This window comes from Symphalangus syndactylus, chromosome X (genome assembly GCF_028878055.3).
Source record: "Symphalangus syndactylus isolate Jambi chromosome X, NHGRI_mSymSyn1-v2.1_pri, whole genome shotgun sequence".
NCBI lineage: Eukaryota > Metazoa > Chordata > Mammalia > Primates > Hylobatidae > Symphalangus > Symphalangus syndactylus.
The window spans coordinates 128,067,825-128,088,371 of record NC_072447.2 but is presented as its reverse complement, the minus strand read 5'-3'; the positions used below and the strand labels follow the sequence as shown (position 1 = coordinate 128,088,371).

Below are 20,547 nucleotides of genomic sequence, written 5' to 3'. Positions count from 1 at the left end.
ATTTCAGTCCTCTATTGTAGCAACAGGTGACCGCAAAACATTGGCCTGTTTTGATCCTATAGCTGAGCATTGCTGAACTGGAGCAAAGGGCCAAAACGTGAGTGAAATTTGAGAATCCCCTGGGTCTTGTGAATACTGCTATAATAGTGCCATCTCTTCCGGTTGTCCCAGATGAGGGCTATGTACTTGTTTAGCTCCCAATTACAGATGCCAGGGTTCCTCTCCATCACTCCATTAGGTGTCCATGAGTGCCCTTTGTTCTTAAGTTGTGCTGGTGGAGAGGAACTGTGGAGCACAGGGGATCTTTCTTGCCAAATAACCAGACAACGATGGTTATGAGAATATTTTCTTCAGCCTTTATTTGAAAAATTTGGACAAGGGTGAAACCTTTCCGAGGCTTCCCTAGCCTCTATGCTTTTTTATACTCTAGAATTTTTGCCTTTTGCTTTTTTTGTTTATTCTTAATATAGCGTGCCCTCACTATTTAACATATGATAGCTTGAAAAATATTTTTCTTGAAACTTCAGACACAGTTGTAATGTTTTCCTGATTTGTGCTTCAAACATTGCGTTCTATCTTTATAAACAACATTGGAACGATCTGCATTCTTTGCCTTTTGAACAAATACAGGGTGACCATTTATAACACTGTAATAAAAATAAAGCCCTGAAAATGAAAACTTTATAAATGTTCAGGATACCTCTTATTAGCTAATTCATTAAATGATGCACTGTCAATTAATTCATAACCCTCCATTACCTACCTGCAAATAAATAATGAACTTGAAGATTGAAAATAATTGAAATACCTACATAAAACTTTAGTTTGAGTATAAACTAAATATGAAATTTTAAAGGATCATTACTTTTTTATATTTTCTTTTTGATATACTTCACTGGCTAATAACAGAAGCCACAATATCATTGTCAACATAAGATAAAACAGGGCAATTATCTATTTCATGTTTCATGGTACATAACAGATAACAGTTTGTTTCAAGGCTATAGTGAAAAGGCTTTGGCCAACCACTAATTTTAATTGCTAACTAATACCGTATACTAATGTTTAAATATTGACATTTAAAATTCCAAATTGTACCATAAAGTAGAGCTCTTTACCACTCTACTTAGAAAAATGACAATTTTCTAAGATAACAAATATATTGGCTTCATTTTTCTTTTTTTTTTTTTAACATTACCAAACTACTCTGCAAATATTAGCAGAGATGTATCCATCTTGTATTTTCACAACCAAGAAAATTAGGTAGTTTGAGCAATTACTACAATAATTTAAACAAAATGGCATTTACCACAGCCCTCTCTTTTTTTCTTGATTGTAAAGTCCTGGATTGTTTGACTTAACCTGTGTCCCAGAGTTGACTGAGTTAACAAACCAGCCACTTATTGGCAGGAATATTGAGTATTATGCCTGAGGTTGGCTGATTGTACTATGTAAAGCCAATACAGTGTACAGCACAGTTGGATTCCCTCTATAACAGAGACAGGAAGAAATGGGCTGGGGGATGGCTGCTTTGTGGATCTTTGACTAATTTATATGCTTGCACAACAAATTGGAGAACAGGAAAAGAGATTAATTAAACTAGAAAGTAGAAAATTTGGACTTTCTGGATGTAGACCAGCACTCCCTCTAAAGATGAGTATCAGCTTATAGAGAGACTAAAATATAAATATGAATTTCAGCACAAACATGTCAAAGGATCGTAGGTGCTTTATTGTTGACCTTTATTTCCAGTGATTGTAACAAAGATCAACCTAACTGACAGAAATTAACACAGCATTCTATATCTTAACCTGTTGGCTTAGTGAGAGGGCCATTCAAAGTTCTCAAAGGGATGTCCTTGGCAATCTGAAAAACAGTAAATAGTATCCAGGGCTGTGGAAGCCATGCAGAATGCAGTAATCCAGAACGAGGTTGAGCCCATGGAAACTAGAAAACATTGTAATTTATTGTTAGATTTCCCCCAAGAGCCTCTGTGACTGTTCTCCTTCGGTCATCTGCTTTAGTTGTGATATCTCCACTCTATTTCTCTCTCCTTCTGACTCTTTCTGTTGTTGTCTGTGCCTCACTCATGCACATGCCCATTTGTACATAAGTATTTATTAAGCATTACCTATCAAATGGGCTTTATTTCCATTCTCAATCCAATGGTTTGGTTAACTGATAAATCTGCTTTTAATAAAGGATGTTGGTATATTAATATTAAAGCAGTATTATTTGAGCCAGAAAAGTGATAAACTGTATTGTTTATTTTCTTCTGAAAACCAGTTTTCTTACCTTTTTATTCTTTGAGCCCCTAATGATAATTACGAGGTTGAGAACAGAACAGCCAGATACACCTAAGTCTAATTTGATGATCACTGAGCACTATGAAGTTAATGGATATTAGTCATAACATGCAAATCTTGAAACTATCTGCTCACAAGTTACAAAAGCTCTTTGTGACAGGTAAAATACCATTAAGTAGTAACATACATTTTGAGTTAGTAGTAATAGTTAATATTAATAAGAAAATATCTTCTCTTTCTTTTAAGCCGGTTTCCTTTTACCCCCTACTCCTGCCTAGAAGGGGAGAGCAGCTCAGAAAAGCAACCTCAGGAACCAAAGACTTCTAATTGGCCTTGAGAGATTTGACATAAGTAGTATGGCAATAACTCTTGGTGCCCTGATGTTCTTTGCACATGTAGATTATATGGTCTTCAGAGGCATTAATTAATATTGCCTCATAAGAGCTCAGGAAGGTGGTTAAATACTAATACAGGCCCATAATCCCTTATCCAAAACCTTTGGGGTCCACTTTTTTCAGAATTTAGAATTTTTCAAATTTTACAAAGGTGCTGCTGTACATTTACTATATACTATATATACCCTCACCCAGAGTGAGGTATGGGCCAGCACCCCTTAATAAAATGCATTAATACTTTCATAGCTAAGTGTATGAAAATTCACAAAATGAGATAAATAAATGAAGACTATAAATATCCTCATATCACTTCAGGTCAGGCTTTGCCACCAAAATTTATGAAATTAGATAAGTAAAGACCATAAATATCCTCAAAGCATTTCAGGTCAGGTTTTGCCCCCCAGTGAGTTAGGGGAAAACAAAGTCATTTTTCGGAGATTCTTTCATTCCATAGTTGTAGATAAAGAATTGTGGAGCTACCCTTCCCCTTCGCCAAGGAGATAATGAAACACATACTAAGACCAGGAAGTACAGACATGATTTCTGACTCTCTGTGACCTTTTTCTAGAGCTATAGGAATATATGTGCCCCTTTTGGCAACGTACACTGCATAGTAACCTTGGAAAAAAACATATTTAGGGAAGATATTGTCACAGTGTCACTAAAGAAAAGAATGATCAATTTAGTACATGGATTTCAGAAAAGCTAGCCATGTATCTACTTTTGTCAAATTTTTCAAGAAAAATTGTCTATTTGGCATTACTGTAATACTGACAATATTTATTTTTAATACCTACCGAAAATTATTTTGCATATACAGCCAGTGCTGCTACAGTGCTTGTTTTATGAAGGTTAATTTTTTCCTTTGCTATTGGGATGTTTGAGAACAGTCTGAACTTAAGACAAATTTTGCGTTTGCATATGCGCAATTCCATCTGTTAAAAGCACTAGATGAATGCAGAAAACTGCATACAGCAGAATGAACTGCATAAGAATACACAAAATGGGCACATGTATATACCTGAAATATCCATCAGCTATTTCAGCTCACCACATGTGGATAGGAGCCTGTCCCATCCACATCTGGTATTTAGAAGTTTCCGTCCTAATCAGATAACTTTCCTTTTCACCACTTCACAATAACTCACAATTTGCAACTCTTCTGACACCCACTTTCACAAGATAAAGTGTCATATTTGGTATGGCATTCGTGTATCCCTTAACCATTAATATATGAAAAACTGTGCTGTCATTCTTATTAGGTTCCTTTTTTTTAATGTGTCATTGATTATGTTTTTGACTGTTGCATCCCTAACATCATTTTTTCCATAACCCTTTGGTTATGTGTGATTTTGCATAGTGCAGTGAATTGCAGAAATGCATGCTTTGTCTTGTAGCAGGACTGACTGTATATGTTAATGAAATGTAAGGGACAAAACACCCTGATAGACACTCTGATAAGTTGCCACAGAGATACTCTAATTTCTTGTGAAAACTTTCTCTAACACATTATCCAAAATAAGGTTTATTGGCAAAAAGAGAAGAAAAGGAAAAAAAAAACTATGCGTGACACGTTTCTTCTTGCACTTACCTTTTGGAGACGGAGGCAATGTTGTTTCTGAAGGCTTATACTTCTTTTAGTAGCTCTGCCACACTTAAAAGTTCTCAGATCTACAGTTTGGAGGAATTTTGCTCCTGAGAAATTATCTTACCAAGTTATTTTAGGACCTCTAACCTGAAACTGGCTACTATCCAAGTATATTATGTGAATTCGACCTTTCCATTTGAAAACTTAATTTATTTTCAGAAAGCTTTGTAAGTATGTCTGGATATCTACATTTGCATAATCACCACTCCCCACTTCTCCCTTCCTCTCTCTCGGGCACAGAAGTGTATGGTTGCCAGATACATTTGGAAGTGAGTGTATGTGACTCTCAAACCCCTAGAATTGGTGTTCTAGAGCTCCTGACACTGAACACTAATGTATTTTTCATTAGTGTTTAATGTTGGGAAATCCCATTTCATGGAGCCCAAGGATTAAATTACTTCATTTGGGAGGGAACAAGTGCATTCCCCATCTTTTTCCAGAGGTGAAAAAAAGAATGAATGAGATCATTTGCATTTCATAAAGGCTTAAGGTCTGGATGTATTCCACTCAGTGCAACAATCCAATATTGTGAAAGCGTTTAAAGACAATATGAACTAGTAGGGAAACCTCCACATATTTGAAATGTGGAAATAAAAATACACAGTAAAATAGATGAAAATCAAAATATCCATATATGGATATGCATTATACATAGATAATCTAAATGACTAGACAAAGCCGTTCTACCTGCAGCAGAAATGTTATAATAATACTGTGATTGCACTTTTCAATGAAGTAAAATTTTTATCATTTTTCATAATAGAGTTGCAAAGATTTTGAGGTAATCTAGCAGGCAATAAATCTAGATGTCAATGAGATATTCTTTTTCTTTTGAACAACTGTACTGAAGAGAAGCCCTTTCTCTTGCACAACTGTGCTGACAGAAACCCCTACTGATTAAGCTAGTAAATGTCATGCATGTTGTTTAGAGGGGTTCTGAGCACAAGACGTCAAATTGACTCCTCTTTTTCTTCTACTCTTGGACTCCCACCTTTTGCCTCCCTTCCCTCGGGTCATTAAGTGCCCTCCCACACGTGGCATTAGACAGTAGATCTGTAGTGTGTCACTGGTGCTTTTTTCACATCATGAAGGGGCATCATTTTAAGCACCATCTTCAGAGTATCATTGTCCTTTGTCATGGCTCTGGGAGGCATTCCACTAAGATCTTCAAGGGGAAAGCCTACTTCTCTGTCAATTGAATAGCCAGTGGCTACATCAGAATGAGAGCCAAAGGGAACACAGAAGGTGGTTATCTGGGCCCCATGATCCAGTCAAACCCTCTTCTATTAGCAAAAGATTTTGGAGATTTTGCTCTGTACCCAGTACTTTGCTCAATGTCATACAGCATACAGGAGAAGTAGAAGGAAACCTTATTCTAAGAAATATGCAGTCTATTTTGGGAGAAAAGACAAAACACATAGGATATGATGGGGATGCTCTAATATTGCCAACTCAGGGATCAAATTTATGGCAAAAACAGTAAATGTTAAAGTCATAGAAGAGACTCATGTTTATGTTCCAAAATAGCATAATGGAAAGAGTGCTGGGCAGAGTACTGGGATTTCAGATAACATAACCCGTGGGGGTGGGGGAGAGTTTTAAGTTCAGTCTATCTGTTAAAATGTCACTTAATTTACAAAAGCACGTACAGAAGAAGAGTAAAGAAATCATCTGGCATGGGCAGGAAAAAGTATACAAGTTGAATGACCTTGAGCAAGTCAGTTCACCTCTTTGGGTCTTGGGTTTCTCATCTGTAAAATGGCAAGTGGAGAGAGGCAAGCTTAACTAGGTGATCCCTACGATTTCTTCCAGTCTTATAGTTTTATATTTTTATACTTTTATTACATTCAATAAACAAATAGTCAATAAAATGCATGTTCAAGCACATTTTACATGAATTAAATTTAATTGTTAGAAAAAGGGATTATTATTATTATCCTTATTTTACAAATGAGGGGTTAAAGCTTCTAAAGGGTAGAGGCAGAACTTAAACCCAGATTTGCCATGCATCCCAGTCCAAGCCCTCTCCTCTTTCCACTGTACTGTGTTGCATACCATTACACCACACTGCCTTCCTTTCTACATTTAAGGAGTCATGGTCAAAGAGAGAAGCAGACATAGTAAACCTAAGTGAAAAATCAAGAAAATGTGGACAATTCTTTGTCTCTAAATCTTATGAAGGAAAAGAGAACTCATATTACAGAGATCTGCAATACAGGGAATGGAGCATTAGCCAGAGAGTCAGGAGATGTGAGTTCTAGTCCTGGCCATGCCACTAACTTGCCAAGTATCCCTGGACCTGTTTTCTCGTTTGCAAAATGAAAGCATCTCCAAAGTCCTTTGGGTTTCAACATTCTGTGCTTCTTTGAGCCCCCAAAATGGAAAGCACACTGCTAGTTATGGTTATGAGTATGAGCCCAGAGGTTTAAAAAAAGTTAATGAGATGTTAAGTATTTGTGATGATATTTTTTAGTGGATATGGGATTTGAGCTGGGCCTGGAATAATGGGGGTGATTTAGGAAATTCATGAAGCATTTTAGTTCTTTTAAAATATACAAGGATAGCTGACCATCTAAAGGAATCTTTTTTATAAAATGAATGATCACCACTCCCTTCTCTATCTATCTCTTGTACAATTCAGATTTTCATATAGTGAGTTTATTTAAAGGGAGAGCCACCTGTGCTGGAAAATACAGCCAAGAATTTGTCATGCTCTTGGGAGAGTAATACCATTTTTAAAAATAAAAAACCGTGCCAGTGTCTTTAAAATTCAAGTTTGAAGTAAAAAGATTGAAAGAAGTGATTTTTTTTTTTTCTGTGATCAGCCACTGCAAAGTGGGCCTCAGCACAAACCAGCTGAGCCCTTTGCTGGGCATCGAAAGCCTCTGGCGTTTTTCTGCTTTTCAACTCTCAGTCATTTGGGAGGTGGGACAAAGCCATGCTGTCCACAAAGTTTATCCAGAACGTGCTGGTGTTACAAGAAATCACTTGACATCTATTATGTTTCTCCTGTGGAAGAGAGGTGGCTATCAGCTACGATAGTGATTTCTTTTTAAAGGGGTTTAATTGAGGTATTTCTCATGGGCCAAATTCTAACTCACAGTCTTTACATGTGCCTGCCAGGAAAACAAGGCTGCCCAGGCTGCCCCTCTGCAAACAAGCAGAAAAAAAATCTGTTTCCCTGCTGCCTAAGCTGCCGCTAACATGACAGAGCTCCAAGAAAGGTGTGGCAAAGGGAAAAAGGTGCAGACTGTGCTTTGCATGACCATGGAAATATGTATAACAACTTGAACAAACTCCTTTTAGCCTACCTTTTACAAGTAGCACTCTAAGTTGGGGGGCCGGCAAAGAGATTAGTTTCACACAGCCAAGTGACACACTCGTGAGCTGTTTTTCTAAAATATGGATTTGCTCCTGTATAGGCAAGCTCACATCCTTTCCTGAGGTAAGCCAGAAGGTGGCCTTATATTTTTATTTGAAGTGCCAAATGATTTTCCTTGCAACAAATTTGTGCTTTTCACTAGCATTTTCTGAAGTGAGAATTTTGCAACTGATGGAAATCAGCTCACTTCTGTTCTGTAACTTGGTGTCTTGTTGATGATTTATTTGTTCAGTAGCAGAAACTATGACAAATGGTGTGAGGCGGCCTCATTTACTTTTTAGCTGCTATAGCCCTAAAGAATTTACATGTAAATGCCACTGTGAATGTTTTACATTTCATAAGCATGCTGCACGTGCTTTTCTAAGTTAAGTGGCATTTTTACAGACAGATTGAACTTAAAACAACCTCCCCCACCCCACAGGTTTTATTATCTGAAATCCTGGTAAGTCTGTCATGCTGGTTTCCCTGACTGCTAAGTGGGAGAGTAAGTCTCTATTTTATGTTTCTCTTCTCTCCTCTTTAGATGTACAGAGCAGCCCACACAACCAGTTCACCTTCAGACCCCTCCCACCGCCACCTCCGCCTCCTCATGCCTGCACCTGTGCCAGGAAGCCACCCCCTGCAGCGGACTCTCTTCAGAGGAGATCAATGACTACCCGCAGCCAGCCCAGCCCAGCTGCTCCAGCTCCCCCAACCAGCACGCAGGATTCAGTCCATCTGCATAACAGCTGGGTCTTGAACAGCAACATACCATTGGAGACCAGGTACTTGAGCTATTATTGATCCCACTAAACTTAAGTATTGGCAGAGGATGGTTCCACTGATTGCAGAAACTAATTTCATCACACACATCTGCAGAGACACACAAATGCACAAACCGATGCACGCCCAGATGCATGGGCAAAAAGGAAGACTCCTTCACAGGCACAGATGTGCAAACAGACACACACATCTAGATCCAGCCACAGACACAGACCAAAGCAGATACACGTGAAAAGATGAAGCCACAGATACATAAACACCCCGCTGTCACATATCCACAAAAACATAAAACAAAGCAATTATCTAAGCTGTCACTGCAGCCTCAAAGTGAAAGGCAATTGTCCCTTGTTTTAAAAAACTGCAGTATTACAAGAAAACCCAAACACAACTGGAGGAGGAGTGATCATTTATATTTTATTTATTGTAAGATTCTTTGAAAAAATAAGTTGCCTTCAAACATAAAAAAAAGTAAAAGGATCAGCCTCATGTAGTGGAAGTATATGTGTAAGTTTAAAAACTAAATTCTGCCTTTAGGGTGAAGCTTTTGGTCTTTTGAGCAAAAAAGTTTTCCTCTGTTTTTCTTCACATGTTTAGATTTCTAGATTCACTCCTCAGAGCTTTGTCGTGATAAAAGTTCTACTCTTTGCAGTTCTAGGTCCCTTGATCATGACAGATTTTAGCACTAGATACAATTAATAAAGAAAGTATTCATGATTTCTAGTCACTTTCTTAAATCAAAAATTATAACTTTATATTGACATAGAAAAACACTAATAAAACATAGCATTCTATTTTCTTTGAAATTCAAGGACTTCCCCTTGTTTTTTTTTTTTGTGTGTGTGCCTTATTTAGTTCTACAATGGAAGCTTTTATTTTTGTTTTATTTTTATAGATTCGGGAATACATGTGCATGTTTGTTACATGGGTATATTGTGCAGTGGTGAGGTTTGGGCTTCTAGTGTACCCTCACCTAAAGGGTGAACATTGTACCCAATAGGTAATTTTCTAACCCTCACTCCCCGCCCATCCTCCCTTTTTTAGAGTCCCAAGGGTCTATCATTTCCATTTTTATGTCCATGAATAGCCATTGTTTAACTCCCAGTTATAAGTGAGAACATGTGGTATTTGATTTTCTGTTACTGAGTTAGCTTACTTTGAATAATGGCCTACAGCTCTATCCATGTTGCTGCAAAAAACATGATTTTTTCTTTATGGCTCTGTGGTACTCTATGGTATATGTATACCACATTTTCTTTATCCAGTTATTCATTGATGGACACTTAGGTTGATTCCATGATTTTGCTCTTGTGTATTGTGCTGTGATAAACACATGCATGCAGGTGTCTTTTTGATATAATGATTTATTTTTCTTTGGGTAGATACCCAGAAGTGCATTGATGAATCAAATGGAAGTTCTATTAAAAATCGCCATACTGTTTTCCATAGAGGTTGTGTTAATTTTTATTCCCACCAACAGTGTATAAGCATCGCCTTTTCTCCACATTTTCACCAATATCTGTTGTTTTTTGACTTTTTAATACTAGCCATTCTGAATGGTATGAGATGGTATTTCATTGTGGTCTTAATTTGCATTTCTCTGATAATTAGTAATGTTGAGCATTTTTTCATCTGTTTGTTGACCACTTATACAGCACCTTTTGAGAAATGTCTGTTCATGTCCTTTGCCCACTTTTTAACAGGAATTTTTGGGTATTTTTTTCTTGTTGATTTGTTTAAGTTCCTTATAGATTCTGGATATTAGTCCTTTCTTGGATGCATTGTTTGCAAATATTTTCTCCCATTCTGTGTGTTGTCTATTTACTCTGTTGATTACTTATTTTGCTATGCAGAAGCTTTTTAGCTTAATTAAGTCAAATGTGTCTATTTTTGTTGTTGTTGCATTTGCTTTTGAGGTCTTGGTCATAAAATTTCTTGCCTAGGCCAATGTCCTGAAGAGTTTTTTCCTAGGCTGTCTTCTAGTATTTTTATAGTTTCTGGTGTTATATTTAAGTCTTTAATCCATCTTGAGTTAATTTTTGTATACGGTGAGAGATAGGAGTCCAGTTTCCTTCTGCCTATAGCTATCCAATTTACAGAAAATTTTTCTAAAGACATTTGTATGTAAAAAATGGGTATAATATACTACTTGATAAACAATGTCTGGTATCACCTTCTAATCTGATCTCTGGGAATTGGAATGGAAAGAGAAGGACTAGTCAACTCTCATAAGACTGGTTGTTATTATTTTTGTTGTTTAGCAGCATATTAAATTAAATACCAACCATGGCCTCAGAGAATACTTCACCATCAACAAACTGGAAGTACTATGGCCCATGTCCAGGAAACAATATCATCCATCACTTACCAGATTAAATGGTTTCATAAAGGGTGATTTCTGCTATATTCCAAGAGAAAAATATAGCAGTCAGCACCCATGGTGACGATAACCCAATTAGAACTGTACTAGTGATAGGGTTTCTGTATGTATGTATGTATGTATGTATGTATGTATGTATTTATTTATTTATTTATTTATTTTGAGACAGTCTCCTTCTGTCACCCAGGCTGGAGGTCGGTGGCAAGATCTCGGCTCACTACAACCTCCGCCTCCTGGATTCAAACGATTCTCCTGCCTCAGTGTCCAGAGTAGCTGGGACTACAGGCATACGCCACCATGCCCAGCTAATTTTTGTATTTTTAGTAGAGACAGGGTTTCACCATATTGGCTAGACTGGTCTTGAACTCCGGACCTTGTGATCTGCCAGCCTCGGCCTCCCAAAGTGCTGGGATTACAGGCGTGAGCCACCGTGCCCAGCCCTGTATCTTTTCTTTTTTTTTCTTTTCTTTTCTTTTATTTTCTTTCTTTTTTAATTGAAAGGGGGAGGTGAGTGAAGGGTTAAATGCAAAGAACAATGTATATCTTCTTCAAGGAGTTTTCAAACAGTGGTTATTTCCTCATTTTACTTTTAATTCATTTGCAGAGCTTAGTGATAGAGAGCTGAGGAAACAGCAGGGCAATATGGTTAAGTAGCAGTTCTGACAAGCAAACACACTCCTTTCGTCTATGAAGCCAAATAACAGGAAATCTGGGAGAGAGTGGGGAACGGGTTCAGGCAAATGGAGAGAGAAAATTATTCTTATTTGAAATGTACATCTAGGCATGTTTGTACAAACTGCACCCACGGACCTTCTGTATCTATGCAAGGAATGTATTAATTGGTCTCAGTTTCTTAAGACGCAGAGAAGAACATAAGTTTTCATGTAAGAGTGAACAGAGTACTTTTTTAGTACATTTGAACATATATTTAGCATCACAATGATGATTTTTTAAAAGCCAGAAACGTTATTAGCTCTATCAACTAGCATTGTTCAAATATAACCTTTAAAATGTTCATTTCTCATGTAGTCAATAAAGGTAACTGTGGGTATCCAGGAACTTATGCATGAACTGTGTAACAGAACCTGTCTGAGCCTCAGCCTCCTCATCTGTAAAAATGAATATACAAATGCCTGCCTTCCTAATTAGGAAAATCAAGCTAACGTAGTAGAAAGTGCCTCATGTACTGTAAGGCACTACACAATTGAAAGGTAACATTACTTATCCCTACTAAGTGGCCACTTGCCTTTGCATAAATATCTCCAAAATAGGTAATTGACTTATTCCTAAGGTATTCCACTCTACCTCAAACAACTACTAGAAGGTTCTTTTTGGACCAAAATCTACCCCTTCTTAACTCTGCCCACTTTTCTCAAATCTAATTTTAGGGTCTCACAGAATAAGTAAAATTCCCCTTACAACTGACAGCCCTTCACTGTTCCTGAGTCTTCTCTTCTTTGTGCTAAATGTTTCCCCAATTCCTTCAACCTGTTCCTCACATCAACTGGTTTCAAATCTCCCTTCCTGGTCTCTTTCTTTAGAACACACTCCAGTTTGTCCAAACTGCTCTTGAAATGTAATGTTCAAGGCTGAATGCAGGTGTGGGTTCTTATTAGCCTCTCTGGTTGCAAGAAGCCAGAGACATTCAGGTTGCCTCGAGTAATTGAGAACATCTTTTCAGTGTATGTGTTGTCAGTCCCTGAGAACGCGGGAAACTCTGGTCAATTCCCAAAGGAAAGGCAAAGCCTGTAGATCTCTAGCATTAATAAGACTCAGCTGTTCTCTGCGTTTTTGCTCCTCTCTGTCTCTTTCTTTGTCCAATAGCTTATTCTTTCCATCAGCTCAATATGTATTTTGTCTACCACATAGTATCTACTATCTCATAACAATGTCTTTTCTCCACTGTACCACATGACTCCAAGAGTACCTCCTCACACCTCTCACCTCATCCCTTCAGCTGCATGTCCCATTGCTAACTGCATTATTATCTTGGTCACTGTAGGCTCAAAACCCTAAGAGAGAATTTGATTAGCCCAGTTCATCCCTTTTATAGCAGGCTGTGTTTCAGTTTTTTGGCAAGCCCTGGCAATTATTCTCACAGTCAACTGAGGCTACGGGGAGAGAAAAGTCAGGTGATTAAAATAAACAACAGCATGGTCATTTTTGGTTGTCCCTTGAGGAAGGACCACGAGCAGATTTGATGTTCCTTAGATGGGACTCTCAGCAGTCAGTCATTTTGACTGATTCACTGAGGATTTTATGCTATGACCAACAATTAGCCACCTCTCTTGTTCTAATTATGTATTTTGGTTAATGCTGTCTACTCCAGTATCAGCTTTTTTGGTGGCCACATGACACTATCCATACACATTGAGAACACTGGAAACTAAACCCCAAAGCCTTTTTAACATGTTCTGAAGCTAAACCACGTTTTATTTATTCTATAAGTACATAGTTGATTCTTTTTCAGTTTTGTGTTTGGTATGGAAGATACCAGTGGAAATATATTTGGAGCCTTGATTTGGCCTAATTTGATTTCATCTTGTTAGCATGTGGAGATGTTGCTGAGTTCTAATTCTACCATACAAACTATTTGCTTTTGCTCTCAGAATTACGCCATCTGTAGGCTTGTTAGGTATGCTTCCCTCTTTTTTATGTAAGTTATCGATACAAATGTTACATGGGACCAGATTAGGGTCAGATCTCTGTGCATGCCACTGGTGACATTTATCTATTAGGCAACATTCTTTTACTAACAACCCACATTTCCCTATCTTGTTCATAGCTGTATTATGGAGACCTTGTTAAATGCCTTGCTGATATTCAGATATAGTATGCTTACATTCTTACCGATCTTCCAATCTAATAACCATGTCAAGAATAGAAATGAAATGAGATTGTCTAACATAACTTGTGCTTAGAGAATTTATACTGCTTTCTTATGGTTACTACTTTTTTCCTAAGCACTCACAAACTGCTCTTTTATTAACCTGTTCTAGAATTTTGTATTTAATCAACCTGTTTCTTGGTCTAGTCTAAGGAGTCCATATGCTTCCTAAAGCCAATGAAAACTAAAGCCAATGTTTTCTGTCTCCAGTCTCCGGTCACACTTCCACCACACTACGGTTGCTAAAACTTTAGCAACTGTGACAAGGTAATCCAATCTCCAAGACCTCTCACCACTCTGGGATAGAATTTTAATTCATTTATTATAGAACAGCCAAATGCCTTTTAATGACTGCTTTGCCTATTTTAGCTTCAATTTATGGTTACTGATATTGATTTTACCATTTCAAGTCTATCATCATTCTTTTTCACAAAGAAAACTAGTACAGTAGTTGAGAAGGCCTCTCAGATATTGGCCATCCAATAACAATTTCATGGGTTGCATGTCTCTCCTACCCTTGCTCTTCTTGGTTTAAATATATTTTTTAAAAGCACTTTTCTGTCATCTTTAGCAGTTTTTTTCTCAAGCCTCAGGCTCATTTGGGGTATAATTCTTCTTAGCATTATTTTCTTCGTGCCCTCTTAAACTTACTTATTTTTGGTTTTCATCCCTTTATTTTGGTACCTGTTCTTTTGAAATCCAAACTGAATGTGAATGGATAACACCCAGTATAGACACACTGGTTTCAACAGGTTAAAAAAAATAAAATATAATAACTTCCCAACTCTCTTAATTCATCTCCATATTAGAGTATCTCAGGGCGTGAAATTGTACCTACTTTACTTCAGCAAGCTCTTTTCCTAAAGTCTGGGATTTGGGCCTTATAAGGTACTTACGGACTCTAAGATAAAATACTTCACTTCCTCTAAAGGTTCCTATCACCTTCAACTCACCAGTTTCTCTTTTTCTAAGTCAGTCAGAGAGGCAAGTTTCCTTATTTTCTCTACCTTTTGGGAAGTGTAGTCATTAACACAAAAATTTGGGAACTTGCCATATATTTGCATTTTGCAAATCGATACAACTAGCAGATGTTTATGGAGTTGAAATCACTCACGTTTACTACCCTTTCCTCCTATGACGCTTTTGTGATCTGTGTTGAAAATCAGCATCCATTGTCTCCATCTGGCCAAGTGTCTTATTATAGACTCTCCGATCCACTAACTATTAGTCATGTGACATTGGGCACATTAATTATCATCACCATGTCTCGGTTTTCTCATCTGTAAAGTAAGGATAATAGTAAAACCTAGCTCATAAGGCCACTGTGAACATTAAATGAGTTCCTAATTGCAATGTGCTTAAAGCAGCCATTAACATAATGAGCACTCCATAAATATTAGTAATAATAATAGCAATAATCATGACACAAGCGATTATTTTACTTTTTGTCCCTATTGCTATCTTTAACTAAAGGTATTTCTACTCGTCCATTCATGATTTCCTCAAAGTAAACATATACAACATCATTCCACTTTCTCTCTTAGCATGCTTTTAAATAGAATACACTTGGCCTGGCCCGGTGGCTCCCGCCTGTAATCTCAACACTTTGGGAGGCTGAGGCGGGTGGATCACCTGAGGTCAGGAGTTCCAGACCAGCCTGGCCAACATGGTGACACCCCATCTCTACTAAAAATACAAAAATTAGCCAGGTGTGGTGGCAGGTGCCTGTAATCCCAGCAACTCAGGAGGCTGAGGCAGGAGAATCGCTTGAACTGGCGGGGAGGGACGGGGGTTCAGAGGTTGCAGTGAGCCGAGATCACGCCACTGCACTCCAGCCTGGGCAACAGAGGGAGATTCCGTCTCTAAATAAATAAATAGAATGTCCTCTTTCACCACCATGTTCCAAATCATCAGAACCATCCCCCCTCTCCCACATTTTGACGATACATACCTGTGAGGCTTTTTAAGACTGCCCTGTGATCAATCTTCAGAACAGCTTGTACATTGCTGCCTGCCTTCTGTTATTCAGAAAAACAATGCCCTGTCTACCCAGTACATTGAAGATTGGGCCCTGCCCTGAGCCCTCCCTTACTCAGACGTCAGCCTTGCTATGTCCTTCTCCAAGCCTTCTTCTCAAAATTCCCAACATCTAGATTATATTTTGGGGGCAGGGTGTTTTTTGCAACCTGGAAAGATGGACACATTGCCAAAGATGGAGAGGCTGGCTGATGTGTGCAAGCATGTGTACTCCAACATCCCTGGACAAAACTACTTATGTCATTGTGAGCTTAGACACATTACGTAACTTCCATAGACCTGAATTTCCCTGTTTGTTTTGTGTCGAAAATGACGGACCCTAACTCATGGGGCTGTTTTCAGAACTGAATGAGATAATATATGAAAATGTCTACTCAGAGCCAGGCACATTGAAAGTGTGCAATAAATATTATTATTTTCAATTCAGTATAATAGCCTGGCACAGACCTGCTGGCAAGTAGACGAATTCAGAGTTACTACAATTCAGAGAGACACAATAGCTTTAATCTGCTGTAAAAACATCCAGTATTCACATATACTTCCCAGTCTGTGGATTATTGAGTGTGTCCTGCACAGCGAGGCATTCACCAAGCATTTACCAGTTATTCCTGGTGCGCTGCCACTTCTATGAGGAATGAGAATCCCTGTATTCCAGAAATGTATGGTTTAGTACTAGTAACAATAACGATAGCTAACTATGCTAAACAGCATTACTATATGCCAAGCACTATTCTAAGCCCTTATGAATCAACTTCTTTAATCCATATGCTAGTGCCCATGTGGTACGTACTATTTAGTGTTGCCATCCTCAATTGAGAGATGAAGCAACTGAGGTACAGAGAGGTTAAGGAACTTTGTAAAATCCCACAGGTAGGATATGACAGATCGAGGTCAGGTTTTGAACCCGGGCTTGTAGGTCTAGCATCTTCATATTCAACCACTATGCATTACTGACTTCCTGTAGTAGGGGAAGCAAAGGTAAATAAATAACAGTACCATCACAAGTGTTTTGTTATATTTAAGTAATCCAAAGGTAAGAACACTTGGAGGGGGATAGATCTAACCAAGGTAGGAATAGTAGAGACTAAGGAAGTGTTGAGGTAGGTAGAAGGGGGGAAAGTCGAAATTTCCCTGAGAAAATGGCCTAAAAATCATTTTGTTCTAAAATCATAAGGTGATGTTAAGTGAAAAATGGAGGAAAGGGCATTCTGGGAAGAACATATCACAATCAAAATTGTGCATAGTCACCAGCTATCTAAGTGATATGAGGCACTATTCTTTTTATTATTTCTTTCCCTTCTCCTTCATTTGCCATTTAAATACTCTTTACCAGGTTGGCTACTCTGTGAGCAAGCATGTTCTTTCTAGTACTAATGAGAGATAACCATTCTGGAATTGTAAACCTATCATTCTCAAGCTGTGAGCCAGAAATCTAAATTTCATACTAAAATTCCTGCTGTTAAACTTCCACATTATCTTTCCTTATCCAGAGGCCCATCCTTCGATATACTAGAGTTTGTAGATCCTTTCGTTCTTTTATTCTTTGATTCTTTTTTTTTTTTTTTTTTTTTTTAGAAAGTCTCTTTTTTTTCCCTGTATGAGCCTCAATCCCAAAGGTATCATATGGCTTTGGTGGCACAGTCCTGTGCCTGCTTGATAAAATGCTGTAAGACTGGTTAAGAGTTTGCATTTGCTATTATTAGTGAGATTAAATATTTTCTCAAATGTTTAAAACATAAAAAAGAGAAAACAATAGAACTGGGTTCAAAGTCCCATTCTGCTTCTTATTAGCTCTATGAGCTTAGGCAAATTACTGAACCTTTCTGAATTTCAGTTTTTTTTGAACATAAAAATGGGTTAATAGCACTCACTTTATAAGGTTGTTACAAGTACTATTTCATACCGCACATGAAATTTGCACCCTCATTTTAGTTTCCTCTTTCTCTTCTTCCCATGTCCATCCCCTGGCACTGGCTTTTTCCTTTCTAGCTTCTCACAATCATGATTTACTGCTTTCCTTCTTTTCTATAGAATGGTTTTTTCATTCTATCCATGAAATTATGTGCAAGTAGATTGACCTGCCTTTAACACCCAATTAATTGAAGAGGTGCTTATTTCTGTCAGGAATTCAAACACAGCCCCCTTGCTGCAGAGCACTGGAATAGTTCCCTTTGCTTCTCAGCCTCTTCATCCAGGTTCACTTTTAAGTGGAATTGCAGCCATTTTTGTTTACTCTTATTTACACTCTTTGCTGTCCCCCAATTCAAATTCCTAACTCAGAGTCTACTTGATATTCTATCACTCATGATAATTTTTGGCCAAGTGTTGGTTCAAGAAAACTAATTTTGCTTGGCCTGATCTTAGATGGTAATTATTTTTTCAGAATGACGATAATGGATAGTAGTCATGATCTATTTACCAAAATGAATCTTACTCAAAGGTTTTGCCGTGATTATCAACACTAGAGAAAACCTGGTGTTGGGATTAACATGACCACTTCAGTTCACAAAGACAAATCAGAATTGTGTGGAGGAATCATGCCGGGGCAGGAGAGTGCAAGTAACCATCTTCATTGATTTTTAGCATATCCTGACAGATGGCTGTAGCTTGGTATGAGGCTAACTGCCCTTGATGGCTTTAAGCCAATGTGACAATTAAATGGAGTCTACAGGGTTATTTTTACAAAAGAAGAGCCAGGGCCGTTGGCAAAGGAGATTTTGGCAAGGAACGGAAACAGAAATGAAACTTATATGACCCATGTGTGTTACTATACTTCCAGAGCTAGTGTCTATCTTGGGGGAAAAAGAATCATTTGGAGGAAATGCTCATTAATGGTGATTGCAGTAATTTATTTATGGAAAAATACCCTTTAAATATTAACCAATAAATGTAAGTTCTCCAGCAGCAGTAATATGTCTTTATTATACAGCCCTGCTAAAATCTACCTAACATTTATAAGTAGTTTTTTTCTAGAACATTTGCAATGGAAAAATAGAGACTTAATTTTTTCCTTCAATAATGACTGGAGAAAAAACATCTCGGAATGTACAGATGCAGTGCTTAGATCCAACAGCATCTCATGCTTTAATCCTTTAACAGCACGGAGGTTAGCAAAAATCTATCTTCAGCCACAGATTTTAAGATTCTTTTTAAGACAGGAAAAGACGCTGTAGAACTAATCTACGACCTATAAATCCTGTTTAACCAAATTCAACCAAGCTTTTCAGCCTACACCACATGATGGATGTGGAATATGTTAAATTTACATGAAAGAGAATGCTGTAGTCTTAAAATATGTTTTACGTGTTGAGAGTAAAAATGTAAGTCTATTGTACTTAGGCAGTGAAGAACAATACTTTGGAGATGAGTGTGATACAGTCTCTAGTTACTTTGGTGGCAGCATTATTTTTAAACATGCTTTTCGACTGACTATTCTCAGTTTCATTTCAAAATAAAACCATAGCCAAATATAATTTGTTTCATTTTATAAGGAAAGAATGTTTCACCATAGGTGAGATGAAATCTGTTTTTAATATGCAGAAGATTTACTTAGCAATGCAAATGTGAATCTAAATATGTTTTAGGGAATTTTTAAAAGTGAGTTGATTGATGTAATATACGAGTATAGCAAACAAAAATTAAATTTTAGTGAAATCTCTGTACCCATCATTTTGCCCTCCCTCACCATATACTTATACACTTCCCTATACCGACTGTATTTAAAACAGAGATGTATGGTTTTGAACAAGAGAGAACACAAGTTCTTAACAGCTTCATTCACTACAAAGTTACTTATCCAGTGAATCATAACAAATATTTCCATTACCATGTCAAGTTAATAGATACTTGTCTATTTTACTAAAAGCATGAAATATATTTAAAGCAGCAGAAAATAAATTTCCTGTCAATTATTCTTATTTTCTATCAGGGTGTTAATGTGTATCTGCACGTGTGTGTGTGTGTGTGTGTGTGTGTGTGTGTGTGTGTGTATCAAAAAGATGTGCTACTAAACATCTCCCTTTAGAAGCATCCAGCTGGTTCTGTATTAATTCCATAACACAAAAATGTTTGTAGCTTTAAAAGCAAAAGATAAGATCTGGTTAAGTCTTGAGGTCTTTGAAATATGTCTGCAAGAATTGTGAAAGTGTGGTACTGAGTATTTTATCTAAAGAACAAGAAAGCTCAAAAAGAATTGTCCCCTTTGGTGAACAGATAAGCAAATAAACAGTAACATCTGCTTCTCCATTTTGTTAAAAAACATTGGTGTGATATCTGAGGGTATAAGAAAGTATACAATGCAAATACTTTAAATGAAAAACAGTTCATTATAAATAATATGATGAATTTATTTTAGTTTCATCAAATTTTAACAAATACTTATTAAGTGCCTACCTGAAACCAAACACTCTTCTAGTTGCTGGGGCTACAACAGAGAACAAAACAAATAAAAACCTTGCCTTTAATGAGCTTACAATCTAGTGGGGGGAGAGAGCCTTTCCCCTAAAACATTGATCTTTTTTGAGGTTAATAATATTGCAAGACTTGGGGTCTGGCTAGATGGGATATGGGAAAAGGGGGAGAGGAGTCAAAGATACCTCTTAGAAGTCTTCCTAGTCTGCCATCACCTCTGTTTTAGACTGGGTAATTTACAAACAACAGAAATTGATTGCTGTCATTTCTAGAGGCTGGGAAGTCCAACATCAAGGTGTCAGCAGATTTTGGTGTCTGGTAAGCACCTGTTCTTCATATACAG

General features: G+C 37.4%; 1 protein-coding gene across 2 annotated transcripts in view; it reads left to right on the top strand.

Annotated features, from left to right (window-relative positions):
• TENM1 (teneurin transmembrane protein 1) overlaps nucleotides 1-20,547 on the top strand; it is an 815,747-nt gene that overhangs the window by 451,729 nt on the left and 343,471 nt on the right. For both annotated transcript variants that reach the window (XM_055269101.2, XM_055269106.2), the window contains one exon: nucleotides 8,255-8,495. In XM_055269101.2, coding sequence (XP_055125076.1) covers nucleotides 8,255-8,495 — 241 coding nt within the window. The remainder of the gene's footprint in view (nucleotides 1-8,254; nucleotides 8,496-20,547) is intronic.